This window comes from Leptonotus elevatus, chromosome 11, assembly GCF_054856555.1.
Source record: "Leptonotus elevatus isolate MCC_2025b chromosome 11, RoL_Lele_1.0, whole genome shotgun sequence".
NCBI classification, from domain to species: Eukaryota; Metazoa; Chordata; class Actinopteri; order Syngnathiformes; family Syngnathidae; genus Leptonotus; species Leptonotus elevatus.
The window spans coordinates 6,534,413-6,553,213 of NC_141249.1; the positions used below are offsets into that span (position 1 = coordinate 6,534,413).

Genomic DNA, 18,801 nt, shown 5'->3' on the forward strand with positions numbered 1-18,801 from the left:
TGTTGGAGGAGGGAAACATGGAAAACAGGACTTGGACACTCCTGGCCAAAAGGAACAGAGAAAATCCAACTACTAGGCTTTTGTCAACTTTTGTAATGAACTGCTGCTAAATATACTTATATGATGTCAGCTACATTAAAACCACGACTGGCAACCAGAAAGAACGTATTTTAATTTTCCATATAAAAACAAAAACACACATTGACATGGATGGTGTGTTAAATGATCCAAAAGTAAAGTATATTTGCTTTATTGAGAAATACAAAGGCTCTACCAACAGTTCTGTACCAAAGGCTTTAATTTATCTCAAGATAGAGTAATGTAATAATATTGTTAAACTGTTATATGCCCATTGTTCATCATAAAAACATGAAGAATGGAATCCAACATACAGTATGGCTGTAAACAGCGTTAACACCATAATGCAATGCAGCAATTAGTCTCATTTTACTTGATGGTCTGTAACTGAACCTTAGTCCATAGAACAATAATGGGCCAGTAGTCAAAGACCTTGTTGCTAGGTCATTTAAAACAGGATAGTCCGAGACAATAACACAGATGAAACCTAACACTTGGTCATAGGGTCTGTGTTTTAACTGTCGGGAATATAATGCCTCCTTCAGTCTCCGGAGCACTCAACCAGGTTAAATTGACTTGACAACCAGTCCTGGTTAAATCTTTTCCACGTAGTTTCCAGGGAAGAGACCTTCTTTTCCTCGAATTCTGCCAGTCCACCATCCCGATGGATCTTTACAATGAAACAACACAGATAGCTCACAAAAAGTTGGGGATATTGTGCTTTTGGTTGAAATGTCATGATGAACCCAAAATGTACTGCAACATTTATAAGTGAACTTCATTTGACTTTCTCTAAACATTAGAATGCACATGACCAACTATTCAAAGTTACAATGCTTTTTGAAGTTAATCTGCAGAGTTTATAGTGAATTTGACTTTCATCCTGAATTTTCACCCCAAAGGAGAATATTATAATTTGTTCTAAGTGATATTTTATCCACTCTCCATCCTAATGGTCCACTCACCTTCTTTGACAAGGTCAAACACGTCATTGAACTCAAAGCTGATCTCGTCAGTGTCCTGCCCAATGTATTGATACAAGGCCCGACAGCGGGGCCCCTGAGGGCGAGACTGAGGTTTAGGAGCAGGAGGGGGCCGCTGACCAATGCTCTGCTTCCTTTGTTTCCTGTGATAGAACGAGAGAGGCACATGACTCACTGAAACGACGTGTCATTTTGTAGTACGCCTTCTCACCCTGACATGCCCTCGTCGGGCACACTAAGGAAGTCCATGTTTCCCTGGTTACTGTGGTTGTGGGTTGGGATCCTGGGAGCTCTCTGAGATCTCAGTTTGGGCAGAGCCGTTTGAGGAGGTCTGCTTTGTTTATGCGGTGAGGAATACATAATATCCGATTGTTTGAGACCTCTGGAGAATTGGGTCGCTCCATTTTGGTGTGCTGTGGAAAAGCGGAATAGGCGCATGATTCATCTCCCAAACAACACATAACTATGTACAGTGGTGCCTTGATTTATGAGTTTATTTTGTACTGTGACAATGATCATAATTCAGAACTCTCCTATCTCAAATAATCTTTCCCCATTGAAATGAATGGAAATGTGAATTCATTCTAGACCCAGAAAAAAACACACACACAAAAATCTTGTAACACATTTTAATAAGAAAAATAGCACTCTGCAGCATTGGTTCCTAACCTCGGTTACACAAAAAAAAAACATTACATGAAAAATTCTGATTAATATTGCGTGTGCGGAATATGGATAAAGCTGTAGACCTGTTTTTGTCCATCTCAGGGGGCGGCCATTTTGCCACTTGCTCTCGACTGAAAATGACATCACAGTGCCTGAGGGCTCAGCTTCATACGTCACATGACCAAACGCAGAATACAGGTGAGCCATGACGTTCTTATGATAAAGTTTTTATGATGGTAAAAGTTTGACCCAGGAAAGGTTTATTTGTATTACCTATGGATTTTTTTTTTAATGCAAATCGCAACAAGCTGCAAGTATATACGGAATAGATTGAGTTTGGCCTTGGCCTTAGAGGTTCACTGTTAAAAACAAAAAATAAGTAGTATTTACTTGGAGTTTTTTGTACATTTGTATCAGTTTATATTAAAAAAACTACTCAAGGGTTGAGAAACAAACCCACAACCCTCAAGTTGGAAGACAGCCACTCTACCACCTGAGCCATGCCGCTCTTGCTGTGTGTTAGTATATTGATGGTGTCAGGTGGAATCCTTGTACCTTTAAGAGACCAGTTTTTGGTCTCATTTTGGACACACCAGCAATGCAGCATAGTGGCAAACAGCAAGGGTGGCATGGCTCAGGTGGTAGACTGGCTGTCTCCCAAGTTGAAGGTTATGAGTTTGTTACTCAATGATTGAGTAAATACAAAAATAAAATAAACTGGTAAAATGTACTCAAAACTTTCCTTGTAAAATTTACTTAGAATTTCTGAGTGAAACAACTTAACTGGGTTTTTTCAATTAAATATTACTTTTTTCCTCATTTCTTTTTTCATTATATACAAAATTGAAGTGGGGCTTTACCTTTGTTGGCTCTGTGATTTTGCCCTCTACCATGTGACTGTTGAGCACCATTCCTTGTTGGTTCTGATGAAACAAATATTTAATGATTTTATTGGTATTATTTTGCCATTATTTATGCACAGTACACTTACTGGAAGACTTGTCTAGCCCATTCCCTATTGTGATGGTGAGAGTCTTTCCTGTAGTCTTGAGCTGGGCCTGGTCCCCTATTCCATTCTGGAACATCACCACCCTGGAGCCCCCTCCACCCCAGCCTTCTTTCTTCACTCTGAACTCTAGTCTGTTTGAGGAGCAAGCGCAGTTCATGTATGCGTTTTTTTGCACGTAAAACAAATCATAGTGTGTTTTCTCTGCACCTGTCAGTGAAGGATATAGCCAGCTTTCTCCTGGTCAAGTCCTCATAGCGTTTGGACAACAAGCTGAGGAACTCTGTTTTAAAATTGGACTCCAGCAGACTGTCGTATTGTGTCTCGTGCAGAATAAAAAAGTCATCCTGTCTCGTACTGAAAACAAACACATATGCCATTGGAATTTCATTATTAAAAGCAATGACAGAATTATAATGTATATCAACAATACACTGCACATGTTATTTCTATGGCAGCGCTACTTGGTAAAAAATAAAATAAAAATCTAACTTAAAACAATGCATAGAGTGGAACACCTACAAAGGAACTCCGGAACCCTAGCAGGGAAATTTATTTCACTTTTCAATTTATTTTAATTTAGAATCAATTCATAACACTTTCAAAGGAAATGTTTTAAAGTCAATTTAAAGATTTGTAACTGCTTTTCAAATGTAAAAAGAAGGTAATGGTACAATGTTAAAATAATACAACATGTACTCAATCATTCATCCGTTATTACATTTTTTAGTATACACACACGCTGGTTGATAACTAATTGCAGGGTACATAGAGATGAACAACCATTCACACTCATTTTCACAAATAATGAAAATATAGAATCGCCAGTGAACCTAACATGGATGCTTTTGGAAGGTTCAAAGCAACTTTTGTTGAATTTGAGTGAAATTCTGCAATGGTTGGGTCAAAAATAACCCAAATTGGGTCAAAAATGGACCAACCCAACTTTTTGAGTTATTAAACAAATTAATTGAATACAATTATTAAATAAAAAAAATCTATATTTTTTTAAAATCCACAAAGCAACCAATTTTTTGCTTGTTTTGTGGGTTATTCATTTGACCCAACTTTTTAGGTTGATTAAATATCCCAACGAAATTGGGTCAAAAATGAACTGACCCAAATTTTGGGGTTAATTGAATAACCCAAAAAAGTTGAGTTGGTCCCCTTTTGACTCAATTTGGGTTATTTTTGCCCCAACTGTTTTTAGAGTGTGAGCTGTCTTTAAAGACATCAACAACGTTTCTCTCTACCTGAGTGAGATGCCATTTATGCTCCCAAACTCCAGCTTTCGTTTCAGCACTTCCTTTATTTGCCCTTTCTCCGGACCTTTCTTCACTTTCTCTCGACCAATCAGATAGATGCCCTTGGGTGTCAAGATCAAGTCTCTCTTGATGGACTGGGTTGTGAGAAAAATTAGCACAGTCAGAGAGAAAAGACTCTTCCTGCTGGGAAGTGTAGTATCAGGTAACTGCTTGTATTTCCTAATATTTGGAGAGACTTTGATATTGGCCACATGTAATTGCCAAAATGCACCTTGAATCTTCGATCAAACTTGTTGACGGAGTCTGCAAAGTCAACCCGCTCCCTCTTCGCCAGGAACTGTCTCAGCTCGGGCCTCTGCTCCAGACCCAGGTAGTCGCCCACAAAGTTTCGGTTGATACTGTTTTTCCTCCGCTCTTTTGAGTTGTACAGTATGTCTGAAGCTGTTATACCAGGATAGACAAAGAGTATGTTCATGTGTTGAACAGTCCCCACACAATGTTTGGAAACTTACCCTCTTCTCTCATCTGCTCATACTTCTTTCTGGCGATGTATCTTCTATAGGCCTTCTGAATAGTCCTTGCAAAAGTGTCAAATTTTCTCTCCCTCATCTCCTCAAGAAGAAATAGCTAAGGAGAACACATTGTACAAGTTCATCATGCCATGGTTTCTTTAAAATAATTTCACCGTCTTCTAACACAGACGGGAAGTACTGCGAACACGTCACTACAAATTCTTAAAATCCATTTCAACAATATTTCTTATTACCGATTCTGGGTTTTTAACAAAGACCTTGGTACGGCCCATCTGGTATTGGTCATTATCCATGTTAACAGACCGGAGCAGGTGAAGGACCCCTTGCTGCTCTGGACCCCTCCAGCGTGGCCATGTCTCAGCAGTCAGGATGGCGTACCTGGACACACAAACATCCAGTATTACATGCAGTAGAAGTCAAACTGGGAGTGTGTTGTGTTTTTGTATGCACATTATTAAAATTCTGTATTATCAATTATACTGTAGACACTTTCCAAACAATCGGTACATGTCAGTTCAAATCAAATCACAACAATAAATCTTAAGCTGGCTGCCAACTATGTAAATATTGTGTGACACCTTGGCAAGCTTAGCCCTCCAATGAAGAAAAAGAAGGTAATGTGAAGTTAAAAAACAAAACAAAACAAAAAACTACAGACCATTATGCAGCGTTTTTCTTCTTTCTTTGAAAAATAAGTCACATCAGAAATGTTCTTTACAATAATATGTTCAATGCGCCTCCACTAGTCTAAACACGGTATTCTGATTAACATTGTGTTTGTGGAATATGAATGAAGCAGCAAAATCCACCCATTTTTATCCATCTCAGGGGGCGGCCATTTTGCTATTGACTGAAAATGACATCACAGCTGCTCAGGGCTCAGACCAATCATGGCTCACCTATTGTTTGAGTTTGTTCATGGGACATTCACAAGCTGAGCTGTGATTGGTTGGCCCTGAGCAACTGTGTTGTCATTTTTAGTTGACAGCAAGTGACAAAATGGCCGCCCCCGGAATGGATACAAATTTGTAGTTTTTGTTGCTTAATTCATAATCCACAAACATAATATTAATCAAAATGCCGTGTTTAGACTAGTGCGGCACCACTAGGAAAAAATATAAAAAATATGGGACTTGACATCCCCTAGATTGGGAGCCAAGTAGCGGTACAGTACAACTATGTTATTTTGGTATGCTTTGTGCACTGAACTGAACTGGTCTAAAGTGGCTTTTTCAGACCTTTGCAGGAATTTAGTGAAGACCCTGCGGTATGCAAATCCAGCCCTCCGAACGCGGATGTTTTCTCGTAGTCCGAGGTATTCCGCCTGATGTTTAACCCTGAAAACGCATAAAAAAAAAAAGAAGAAAAAGAAAAAAAGTTAGGTTTGTGTGTGCGTGTGTGACCAGGTGATGACGCTAACCTGCTTTCCTCCCAGTCTTTGGGTCGTTTTGTCTCATTGGGTTTTATACAGCGAATGTAATGAGGCGTACACTTCATAAGCGTGTTCACCAGGTTATTCGCTTGTTTCTGCGTGAAGAGTCAAATAACAGACCTTGAAAAAATATGATTACTCTTCATCTTCGGTTGGAAGATGTGTTCCCACCTTGATTTTGGATCCTGCTGTAGTTGGCCTACTTTTCTTGTCTGTGTTGAGGTTTTCAGGGAACAAATAGCGGATGAAGTCACTGTTGAGGTCGGAAACAATATTCATGACATTTTTTGACCAAACTGTATGTTGCCATGAAGTGAGTGTGGCTACTGTATATTGGTGGAAGACACTCACTGATGACTGCTTTGCATGAGCTCAATAAGGTCAGGGAAAAGCACGTCACGGTTTCTCTCACAGAAACCGTTGATATCATAAGACACCTGAGGCAACAAGAGAGACTTTAACAGCTGTTTAACATTTGCAAATCATTTGATTCTTTAAAAAAAACTAATATTAAAGAAACATATTATGAGGTTGTCAGTTGGTGACGGAGTTGCGTTCCTACTGTGGCGTCGGCCTGGCTTCAGGCAGTAGGCAGTTTTAAAATGATAATTGTAATAAATATTTGTATGAAAACACTTCTAGGCCTTAACTAAACTATCAAATGTAAAACAAGTACAGTTTTTTGTGTCACTCCTTTTCAAACATGGTGGTGGTCTGCACAGCACTGAATGCCATTTTAGTTTAAATGTGTAATATTTGCTAACAAACATTCTGACACCTTCCTAACTTTCTCTTTGTTTGTGCTTGATGGCTTGCTTCATCCTTTGCACAGCTGTCACTGGTCGTTACCACACCACTAATGGTACCCTCACTCTGACCCAGAGTGAGTAATGTGGATGTTTTGGCAAATTCCCACTGGACCAGCTACACCATCCTGCCTAGCAGGCCATTAATTTATAGATAGCACTGACCGCCTACCTTTGTTATCAAGGGAGTCACCAAGGAAAATAATTAAATAAATGGCTACACAACTATTTTACACCCTGTCTGTACAAAATACCACATTAAAGCATATTGTATATATGTTATACTTGTAACGGCAACAAAGCACGATTAGTCGATTACTGTTGCTGTCATAAAGTTAGCGTAATTCTGCTAAGCAGTGCACTGGAAGTGGTGTGAATAGGTTTCATAATAAGAGCAGTAAGAAACAGTAAGAACAAGTGCAGTGTTAGCTCCCTTAATCTTGTTGGATAACAGCATTTGATACATGTGCCTTGTTAAGCGCAAAATATACGTCATTTTACTCAAATGTTTTATCTTAGGTTATGTACTGTATTTGCCCCTTATTGTCCTTTTGCCCATTATAACTATTTATGTTCTCACACTTATTCAAATAAACAATGGTCGGGATCCTGTAGCAGGGCTGCACTGGCGCACAAAAATTGGCCTTGGCATTTTGACTTAGGCCCGCCAGCCCAGCCCGGTACGGACTGGTCCCTCTAAATTGTGGGCCAGTCTCTTGGGGTAAAATGTAGGAAAAGAGGCCGGCCCACCGAGCAATACTAGTGTAGCTCATACTACTGGAGACAAATTCCTTGTTTTTTTCTTTTTAAATACTTAGCCCATAAAAATGATTCTAATTCTGATTTTCAGACAGACATAGACGACTGGTATTGCTGCTACTGGCGATTCCGTCTGTCTAATTGGTTCCTGTCACAGTAAGTACCTTCCCAGCGTAGTGATGTATAACAAAGCCTGAGTTCCAGCTGTTGAAATGTTCGTGCGTTCCCACGGCGGCCTGCAGTTTTTGCAGCAGAGTGCCATCTGCGCCCTCGCCTTTGGCATGCATGGTGGCACACACATCATCCAACACGCTCATCACACCTGGAGGGTTCTGAAAGTAATATATTAGTTTCAGGCAACAACACTTGAGTTGAGGTCGAAAAACCTTTTTTGTCTTGTTGCACTGTTTTTCCAGATGAAGATGAAACTACTGGTAACACTGGATTAAATCCAGCAGTGATCATTTTAGAATCTTACCAGTTTATTTTCAATAAGGTCGCAAACAATCTTGTTGTTAAAGTATTGAATTGGAGTCCACTTGATGCCTTCTTGAACATATTCTTCCTGTATAGTGATAAAAAGATTTGATGGAATAATTTAGTCGTACCGAAATGCCTGCCTAAGCAAATTTCTCATTTTGAAGATAGTAAAATAATCAGATTGTAATCTCAAATCAGCACTATGATCTTTGGGTGACGCCTTGGCATCATTTCCACGACATATGTCATCATGTCACATGACATCAACAGCAGTATGCTCCCCACCTGCTCTGCCTTCAGAGTCAATTCAATGAAGATTTGTTGCAGTTTCTCATTGACAAAGTTGATACAGAATTGTTCGAATCCGTTTCTCTGAAGAGGAAAACAAAACCGATAAGTCATTATTGAAATGAAGGTTTGTCATACTTCACAGGAAGTTGGTATTTACCTGGAAAATCTCAAATCCATAAATATCAAGTACACCAATGCTAAATTCTTCATGCGGTTTTTGGATGGCTTTATTGATGGCCTGTACAGGGCAGACAACAGAAAGAAGACATAAATAAGATATAAAGTGAATCAAAATAATTCTCATTCAGTCTGTAGTTGATGCTGTTATGACGACCTCCACCAGGTAGTCAAAGACGCGTGCATAGAGTGCTTTGGCCAGGGCGTCTCTTGTGTAGTTGGCCTGCTCCTGATTCAGAGTCACGTTGATGGACTCTGACTTCCCTCCCCACTTTGAATCCATTTTACGGCTGGTCAGCTTCTCCTGCAGACGGTTCGGGTCGACGGCAAGCAGGTAGGCTGGGAAAGTCAGCACTGCAGGGAAAGCAAAGAGAAGAAAGGCATTTACACTATAAATGTGGAGGGGACGTGACCAAAGGATTTTAAATTTGCAGTGAGTGACCTCATTAGCACTTGAGGTGGAGCTAATGCCAGCTGACATTTTGGACTGGATTCACACCTGTACTTATGGAGAGTTCAAAATGACCTAACGCGTGTGTGAGGTATCTGGAAGGAAGCTTGAGTACTTGCAAACTCCGCACAGGAAAAGCAAAACCGAGATTCGAGCCCCAAATATGCCCAAACTACACCCTTCAAGAGCAACTTCCAGTCAACGGAGTCTGAAGTAAGGACTTATTTTCATCCATCCCACAGTAATGTAAAAAACATAAATGTTTCTAATGAGGTGCTTTTTTTTCTGAAACTATGTTATTCATCAGTTTTAATCCTCGCTAAAATCATTGTTGACAGTTGCTGCAAAACTTGTCACTGTAAAAATTACAGTATTTTACTGGCAGCTGTGATCCAGTAAATATTGTCATTTTCTACTGCATGTATCCTCTACAGCCCGCCATCCATTTTTTAGTGGCCCACGACATATACTAGAAATGGCATTTGACACTGTTCAAATAAAAGAAATAATAACAAAAATGTTTTGAGATGGTCAAAGTAAAAAGGGAGGGTGTTGGAAAAAATAGGTGCCACTATTATAGATAAATTGGCTTATATACTGTAGCATTTTTCTAGATATGCAAAATCCCACATAAATTATTTGTATTTTTTTTCTAGGACTTACAATTTCTCTTCATAACATTTTGTGGCCCTTCCGATTTTCTGTATGTGGCCCTAAAATGAAAAAGTTTGGACACCCCTGTTCTACAGTATAATACTGTAAACTCGTATCAAGTTAATTACTGTATTTTTGATTAGTGATGATACAGTAAAATACTGTTTTTTTATTTTCTATAATGCATATCTGTATTTTGACAGTGTGTTGACTGTAGTATTATTTTATTGTTTTTTAATAAATGCAAATTTTTATTCCGCACTTCAAAATAAAAGCCAAAAATTATGACTAATTTGTTTTCTCCTTTATTTTCTACATTTTTGACTGAATCAAACCGTTCCAACTCTAAACTGTCTACTGCATTATATTTATTTATTATTATTTATTTTTTATACATTTATTTATAAAATAAATCCCCCCCCAACTTTTTGTTTGATTATTTTTCACTCAAATTTTAGAAACTATCTGAGAGTCTTCACACAGATGAATAAATACTAACATGTCATTCAAGGTACTTTGAGTAAATTTGTTATTTCAGAAGTGTGTATCAAATTGATAGCCCTTTTTGTTAATCAGTACCTAAGAATTAAGTATCAGATTCAAACATTATTATTTTTTGCTATTCATTGTTATTGTTGCACAACAACATATCTCGCCAAGATCATATTCAGCATCTCACTTGGAATGTTGTGTAAATCAAGACCAGTCCTCTCTTGTACTGTAACACTGCTGCAATAAGTTTATAGTTCATAACTGTTAGACAACTGACATGCTAATCACTCGTTCACCCTTCACAACAACCATAGACAAACAAATGCTGGTGTGTTCTTATTTACTCACATCCCTCTGAGGGATAAACAAGCCAATTATCTACTGTATTTCCTGTGGGAGTACATGTGCACTTGCATGCATGATGCATGAGCAGGTGCGTGTGTGCGTAGGTACAGTGTGTTGCTGAACGCCACTCACAATCAATGCTCTCCACCTGCCCGTAATTCCCGGCCTCTATGAAACTGATGTTCCCCAGGTGGAGGATGCCGGCGACAATCTGCAGCACCTGGGCCCGGATGTCACCTGGGATCCCAATCACCTGCATAGCTTCCTGGAGACCACACACAAATAATGAGGGAGCCACTTTGGGGCCTTGTTATCTATTAGCATCAGCACCGGCCATCTTGGTCTATGTACACAAGCACATTCTATTAAGATCCAATACAAGAGATGCCTTCACAACGATAACAATGCTTATCTCTAATGAAATCAGTTCTCAATAGACAATAAACAGTACTTAAATTAAATATGCAACCAAGAGTAGCATCAAAAATATTACATCTGTGATACATATCTATATATTTTTTCAAATGTCTTAACGCAGGGTATTCAATACACATTGACATCATTTTGTAGTCTCCTAATATAGTCACTTCGCATTCAAATTATCTAAAATTTTAGTAATGTGTGTAAAAATTAAATCAGGCACATGCGGTAAAGGGAAGCAGGGGCTCACTTTCATGTGCAGCGCAAATAAATAAATAAATAAAATTTAAAAATGTAAAAAAAAAAATACAATATTTTTTTTTGTTCTTTACTTTATATTGATTTTCATTTTGAATCTATTCATGTCCAAAATTAATAACTTGGCAGAATAACTTTTCAAATAATAAATAGCTAAGTTAGATGGAAAGTGAAACTGCAAGCAGCCAGCCCTATCTCAGATTGTGCAATACCTTCCAAAAAGCAGAAATAGCTCTAGCACTCTCTTATGGTTATATTAATGTGCTACGACAGAGGATTCCAAGTACAAGCAAATTAAAAGCATTGAAAAATAAATCAAATTCTTCTGATATTGTTTTCCCTAATTAGCCCCTCTGTATGTGTTAAATACATTGGGTGTAGACTATGTACCATTGTCTCATGGAAGTCTTTGCTGTCATTGGTTCCATCCACTTGATAGGTTCCAGACTGGTTAAGGTAGAAGTAGTAGTCCGGGGTCATGATGCCCAGGGCCTCCTTTTGCTGAGCAGTAGCGCCCTCTATCAGCTGGAAGACGGCAGTGCAAGGGACAACTAATTCATATTTTATTAGCAAAGGAAAGAGGCTGTGTGAATGCATGGGAACATGTGACTTCATGTGATCATACATGCCCTTCAACCGACCTGATAATAAATGTGGAAGTTTCTTTCGCTGTCATTCTGGCTCACCACCCTTGACTTCTCCAGCAGAAAGTTGGAGATTTTGCCCCCGTCAGGCTCTCCCCCCCTGCTGAACTGAATCTCAAAGTATTTCCCCTGTCAGATGCATGACACAGGACAAAAGGCTCAGTCAGATATTTTGCCTATGCAAATATTGCAATGAACAAGATAAGATGGCAAGAATAGGAATGCCCGTGAGGGACGTAATTCAGGATTACCTCTCACATACTACCGAAACGGTCTCATAAATGCTCAACTCAACGCAACTTTATTCACAGCGCACATTGTAAACAACTATCCAATAAGCTGGTGTATAAAAACAACAGTTAAAATGAATAGATAAATATTGATTGATTATAGATGAATAGAATAAATGAATAACATAAAGAGAGTGGATACAATAAAATACTAAAACAATGCAGGATCAAAAGCTAAAGAATACAAATGTGTTTACTGAAGACATTATTGAAATGCTCTCATACACACTCCTTATTTATTTATTTATTTTGCTCATATGAGTACACGACTAAAACGCTCCCATGTAAAACCCTTTCACTAAGGAATGAGTGTGTTTCAGTTATGTGGTTGAGGTTGTTCTAGTAGTGTAAAAGAGAGTGTTTCAGTAGCTTAATGTGTATGAGATTGTTTTACTAGTTTAACTAGTGCGTGTGAGACAATTTCAGTACGATATGAGTGTTTCAGTAATTTGTATGAGATTGTTCTAGTAGTAAATGAGAGTGTTTAAGTGGTGTGTATAAATTATTTTAGTAGTGTATCAGAGCATTTCAGTAGTGTAGGAAAACATTTGAGTAATGTATGAGAGCAATTCAGTAATTGTATGAGAGTATTTCACTAGAGCATGAGAACACTTCAGTAGTAAAATGAAATAATTTTAATAGGGCATGAGGGCATTTCAGTAACATATGAAAACAATGCAGTCATGTGTATCATAGCATTTCAGTAATGTATGAGAACATTTCACACATTTAGTGTGTATGAGAGCAGTTGAGCAATGTATGAGAGCATCTCACTAGTGAATGAGAGAGCCTGTCAGGAGTATATATGAGAGCATTTCAGTAGTGACTGGGGGTACTTCAGTTATATGAGAGCAATTCAGCGGTGTGTATGACAGCATTTCAGCAGTGTGTGTGAGTGGAATTCAGTAATACTGTATATGGGAGCAATTCAGATGGGAATGAGAGCATTTCAGTAGTGTGTATGAGAGCAGTGCAGCAAATATGAGAGCAATTCATTCATGTTAATGAGAGTATTTCAGTAGTGACTGGCAGCATTTCAGTTATATGGGAGAAATTCAGGTATGGCTATGAGGGCATTTCTGTAGTGTATGATAGCATTTCAGTAATGTGTATGAGAGCAATTCAGTAATACTGTGTATGGGAGCATTTCAGTCGTGTGTATGAAAGCATTTCAGTAGTGTATGAGACCATTTTAGTATTGTGTCAGAGCATTCTAATAGTATGTATGAGGTCATTTTAGCAGTATGTATGAGTGTTTCAATATTATACAAGAGAAATTCTTTGAAGATCACTTTTAAATGATGCATAAACTAGACTTAATTTAATAACACACTTAAAATGTTAAACTTTTTATGACTAGTCATGACCAAAAACTTCTTGTAGCTCTTGTATGAATGCTAGATTAAGCAAATTCATACCTACTGTAGATACATCTTGTCAGTGAAAGTTGCACCAAGCATGCAAGTAAGTGTGCGCTAAGCACTTCCTGCATTTACCTGATGCGAATAAACCAGCATACATATTGCTGTATGTGTGCACATAGTGTATGGGAGCCAACAGGAAGCAATGTGATGTCATGTTTGCTACAAGTATGCTTTTTGTTTACGGGTTTTCTGTCTGTTAGGTTAGAATATGATGACTCCTCCTGTGTTTTTAATAACAAAAATAGCACTCATGCATAGATGGAGAGGAAATTAAAAAGTGTTGCCAAATTCCTGCAAAAAAAACACATTTTTATTCTATGGCTTTCGACGCAGCATAAGATGTTATTCATTTATTATTTTCTTTGTTTTTATACTTTTTGTACAGCACAACAACTATGGTTGTTTTTAGAGTGCTCTATAAATAAAGTTGAGGTGGATTCTTCGCAGAGGATAAAGAATATATTCCTGTTAGTATTTTATCTGTCTACATGTGCAATATCCATTGCTTAACAGAGATTATAACACCATGACAATAAGCTATTTGTCAGCCCGCCAATTGTAAAGTTCTGATGGGAACATTCACCGACAGAGCAAGTATATAGCTGAGGTGCCTTTTCTGCTGGATGCGGAAGAAGGTCTAATCTGTCCAAAATGGTTTATATTCTTATACTGTGTTGACCACCCATCCACACCCAGCTCAGCCTATCCCATGTGACAATGTGCGAGTGCGGTAGCCCAGCCATTCCGAACCCCAGGACAGGACAGCATGAGAAAAATAATACAGTAGTAAATATCATGAAGAAAGCGACAATTTTACTCACAAAGCGGCTAGAATTGTTGTTGCGGACAGTTTTAGCGTTACCAAAGGCTTCTAGAAGAGGATTGGACTGCAGGATGATGTCTTTTACATGCTTTAACACAATGAGACAATTATTACACTTAGATAAGCACACGTGACATGCTACAAAAATGAGAACATGCCAAATTTACGTCCATGTGCCTACCTGAACTTTTGATCCTCCTCCTGATACTTTGGAGATGTAGCCCATGATGTACTTGGCGGCCACGGTCTTTCCCGCACCGCTTTCACCGCTAACACAACACATAGTGAACTAATAATAAGGGTGTAACAAAAACACGCAAAGAAAAAAAAACTTGACGTAGGTCACCTGATAATAACACATTGATTTTCTCCTTCGATCATCATGTTTCTGTACGTGTTGTCAGTCAAGGCGTAGATGTGGGGTGGATTCTCATACTGGGCCTAAAAGTACACACGAACAATAGCGAGTTCAGGTAGAATACATTTTATATTTTTAGTAACAAAATATAAAAGAAGCCAACTCACAGCTCCTTGGTAGAGTTCAATTTCTCTGTCAGAGAAATAGGGCATCTGTTTGAATGGGTTTATTGATATCAACACTGGCCCAATGTAAGTCTGTGCAGCATCGTTAAGAAGCAAAAATCACATTGAGAGAAGTCATTATGCATTTGTTGGCAGGGCTACTCAGGTCAAATAAAATCCACCAATCCATTTTTTGCTGGTTACTTGTTTGTCTATATGTGCCCTGCAATTGACTGCCAACTGCAATTGATAGGCTCCAATTCACTTGCGACCCTAATGAGGATAATTGCTGTAGAAAATGGATGGGTGATTCAGATAGGATTACTTTATTGGTCCCTGAAAGAGCCTTCCCCAAGTCACAACCTATCCGATAGACAGATGACGCAAATACAGGTCCAGAAAGTAAAAATCCCTATTACAGTTTGGTTTTAGCCCCTGGTGCTAGCTAGCTAGTTAGCTAGCTCCCTAGCAGATGTTAGATTATTAACATTGTTTTTCTGTTTCAATTTATATTTTTCAAAGTGTTTTTGATTTTAGCTAGAGATGTTACAACTGTTCCCCATATGTTAGTTAATCTATAGTCTTTGTTCTTTTCCCTCAATTGAAGTAAGGTTTCTGATTCAATCTAAATGAGGGGATGTCTGTAAATGCAATCAGAGGTCGGTCCATAAAAATCCCTTGTGCGAGAAGGCGCCGGGGGCCAATTGTTTACCCACATCTTGAGTGGATTAAGATAGGAACTGAAGTAAGATTATCAAGTAGTGTATTTCACTCTGCTGACAGAACAAGATGACAGGGGGGTGTCTAGACTCGAAGACTCTTGTCTTTGATTGAAATGCCACATGGGTTGCTTGATGTCTGTAGGGGCAAAAGGTACTTCTTTGTCGATAAAGGGGGAGGGAACTGTTTTTGTATGAATGAGTGAGTGTATTTTGAGAATGTTACACTTTTGGACCAGAGCTGTTTGAGGCAGGTTCTAAAGATGTCTTTCAGACTCTGAAATAAAGCTGCCAAACTTCTCCACAAGACTTCAACTTTGAATTTTATTTGAACACGCATAAATCAAAGAAATTATTTCCAACATAGGTAAACGAGGACCATGGGAGCTAGGGGAGCTGCTAGCTAGGGGAGCTGCTAGCTAGGGGAGCTGCTAGCTAGGGGAGCTGCTAGGGCTAAAGCCAAACGGTGGCAGGGTTTTTACTTTCTGGACCTGGATTTGCCACCTCTGCTAACAGAACAGGAGGCATGGCGGAGTTTGGATAGTTTTAGTATTAATCCATAATTCACTGTATGTCAACATGTTCACCCACAGGCTTAACAGTGAGTGATTCATGTGACGTCCATACAAATACATGAATAAAAAACAATATTCACATTAACAATTGTTTTGAAAAATGACATCAAGTGATTTGTATAGCATACAGTTATATTATTTAAATAAAAAACCTAAGCTTGTGTGTGATCTTGCTTTCAACAAGTGAGAATGTTCTCACCTCTCCAAGAGCACTGTTATCGTGCATATAAGTAAGGATACAAAAATGTAGTCGTCCATGTATCTTTTCTTGAGGTTCTCCACAATGGCGTCCTCTGTGATCTTGGACAACAGGACCATGTCGTCCACTCCACTTTGCTTCACATTTTGACTCTGCCAGTGGTACTTTGCCTGAACCAGGGAACACACAAGCAAACACAAATTCGAATATTCAGATTTACAAAAAAATTAACTAATTGCAAGTGCAAAGTTTAAGCATTAAGCATGTGTCATTTAAAAAAATAAATACAATATTTAGTTGCTTCAAATGAATTGTACATGTGTATGTCGTTGTACAATACATCCTTGGTCCAAATATATGCAGTTGCAAGTGCACAACAGTGATTATAAAAACAAAAGTGCATAAATTATATGATATACCTAAACAATCTAAAGCATGTTTTTAAGCCCACTTTAGGCTGGATGATGCTTCAAAAATGTACCACTCATAATTTCCTGCATGATACTGGCAACTGTCCCACTCAGCAGTTTTTCAGTTTGAGTTTCTGTCAGGATCGCCTTATTCAACCTCACCTTTGCCTTCAACACTGAAGCTTTACGGACTTTGTTTTTAGAGATATAAAGTAGGAGTGTCAGGCGATTCATTTTTTTTTTTTAATTGGAATTAATCGCATTACTTCAATAGTTAACTCACAATTAATCACAAATTTCATTTCTGTTCTAAATGTACAATAAAATGTACAATAATTTTTCTGTCTAAGTATTTATACTCTTAACATAAAGGTGGACAAAAATGTTAAACTATAATAGAAATATGGCTGCATCTTTTAGTCATTGATACAGTAATGTCACAAAAATTCATAAATTGAGTTAAAATTAAAAAGATGTACTGTACTGTACTGTAAAAAATGAGCGTCATATTGATTTGTGTTGAGGTCATTTTTCTGCCACTAGATGGCATACATGCATTTGTAAGATATTGATGACAGCTCAGTGCATTTCCATATTAAGGGCTATCTAATCTTAAACTTGAAGTGACTTGTGAAATTCTGCAATTTTTTTTAATTGTAAAATACAACTTGACCGCAGTCTCCACAAATATATGCATTAATATTCCATTTATCACGGCTACATTTTGGCGGACGTGTCTGCTGCGTTGTAACTAACTAAAACATTAATGCCGTTAAAGGAACTATGAATTAACTCACTAATTTTGACACCCCTAATATAAAGTCATTAATAATGACTATGGATGCCCTCAAGTCACATTAATCTGCATAATTTCTTTCACTCCACTCTTGTTTTCATTTGTTTTATAAATACAGTCCTGCCATGAAAAGACTTAAGATACTATATGGACACTTAGTGAAGACATGAGTATGAGGAAGTGTTGTGCCAGAAACTGCAGGCCGCACTCGCCTTCCACTTCCCCCACTTCCCTCTCTGACACCTCATTGCAGCTTCCTGTGAAACTTGGCTGATATTTTCAACAAATTGTCTTCCTGCCTCTCTCACTGTTTGTGCACAAAGCACAAATAACTTGACACTTGAGCATTTAGCCATGCATGACATATATGACAAGTTAGTTAGGTTAGATACTGAAGGTTCTTGAAAAAAAGTTTGTGGTATGTAGTCTCGACAATAGTAAATATTGAGGAAAATTACCTGAAAAGTACCTCTGAAAATTTGTAAAATAAATAAATAAACAAACAAAAACGTCTATTTATTATTGGTTACAAATATTTATTTGTTCATATATTGATGCCAGGCAGAACAATTAATTGTTGTTCCATGTTCATGTTCAACATTTTCATTTTGAACTATTCATGTCTAATTCCAGAAAGTTTTCAAATCTGACTTTAAATTTGATTCCAAATGAGACGTAACCAGAATATTCAACAAGCATAAAGCCAACCATTTAAAAGAGGAAACTTGACTCCACTGTTTGACTAAATCTGCCACTCACTCAAGACTTATCAAAAAAACAATAAAATGATTGTGAATGAGATTAGAAGTGTGTAAAAAAAAATGCGGAAGTGCTCATCATGGCAATGTGGGGTACACTACCATTGTCCCAGTGGGCTTCTCTTGTCCTACTTCAGTCAGGCGCACACTCCCCGGTGGGTGAAAAATATCAGACGGCCATCAGACAGCAAGAAAGGTCAGAGGCGCCTTCCGACTACAAGACATCCAGTGGAGCTTTGAAAGCTTGTTCCTCATACAGCCGCAGATGCTGTACGGAAAACAAGAACTGCTCGAGGGCGACACGCTCACGGCATTGCGCACACTTACCACACTAGCGAAAGTTGGGACTTCTCCATTTGTGTCACACAGCAAATCATCGGCTAAACACGGCCTGCAAAATCGTTAGTCCAGGAAGTATACTTATCTTTGAATCCCGTGAAATGATGATGTTTGAGTTGTGTGAGGCCAGCTCCGCCCAGGCTGTGATTACTTCATGTTTGTGTCATCGGCAAATTAACTGGTGCAGGTTCTCAAAGGACTGTGTG

General features: G+C 38.3%; 1 protein-coding gene across 3 annotated transcripts; it reads right to left on the reverse strand.

Moving 5' to 3' along the window:
• Positions 1-211: 211 nt before the first annotated feature.
• Positions 212-18,785, reverse strand: myo1f (myosin IF). 3 transcript variants are annotated; one of them, XM_086089614.1, is made up of 29 exons: positions 18,584-18,785; positions 18,359-18,470; positions 16,334-16,462; positions 14,803-14,892; positions 14,624-14,718; positions 14,459-14,546; positions 14,276-14,365; positions 11,738-11,869; positions 11,487-11,621; positions 10,551-10,683; positions 8,634-8,830; positions 8,457-8,537; positions 8,294-8,380; positions 8,007-8,093; positions 7,693-7,860; positions 6,315-6,400; positions 6,135-6,216; positions 5,952-6,058; positions 5,770-5,868; positions 4,765-4,909; positions 4,511-4,625; positions 4,270-4,439; positions 3,987-4,132; positions 2,944-3,090; positions 2,719-2,867; positions 2,588-2,650; positions 1,273-1,474; positions 1,044-1,204; positions 212-748 (listed from the first exon to the last, which is right to left on the reverse strand). In XM_086089614.1, the coding sequence occupies exons 2-29, from the start codon at positions 18,359-18,361 to the stop codon at positions 672-674; spliced, it is 3,264 nt and encodes a 1,087-aa protein (XP_085945740.1). In that variant the 5' UTR covers positions 18,362-18,470; positions 18,584-18,785; the 3' UTR covers positions 212-671. The 3 variants fall into 3 exon arrangements, with proteins under 3 accessions (XP_085945740.1, XP_085945741.1, XP_085945742.1); XM_086089615.1 differs by lacking the exon at positions 18,359-18,470; XM_086089616.1 differs by lacking the exons at positions 16,334-16,462; positions 18,359-18,470; positions 18,584-18,785 and having other exon boundaries at positions 14,459-14,566; positions 14,803-14,891.
• Between the last annotated feature and the right edge of the window lie 16 nt (positions 18,786-18,801).

Excerpts from the sequence above, each read along its gene's own strand:
- myo1f (XM_086089614.1), bottom strand. Across the intron at positions 10,684-11,486 it reads AAGACTTCCATGAGACAATG|GAAGCTATGCAGGTGATTGG; the intron begins GTACATAGTCTA and ends TGTGGTCTCCAG. Across the intron at positions 6,217-6,314 it reads CTCATGCAAAGCAGTCATCA|TGACTTCATCCGCTATTTGT; the intron begins GTGAGTGTCTTC and ends CGACCTCAACAG.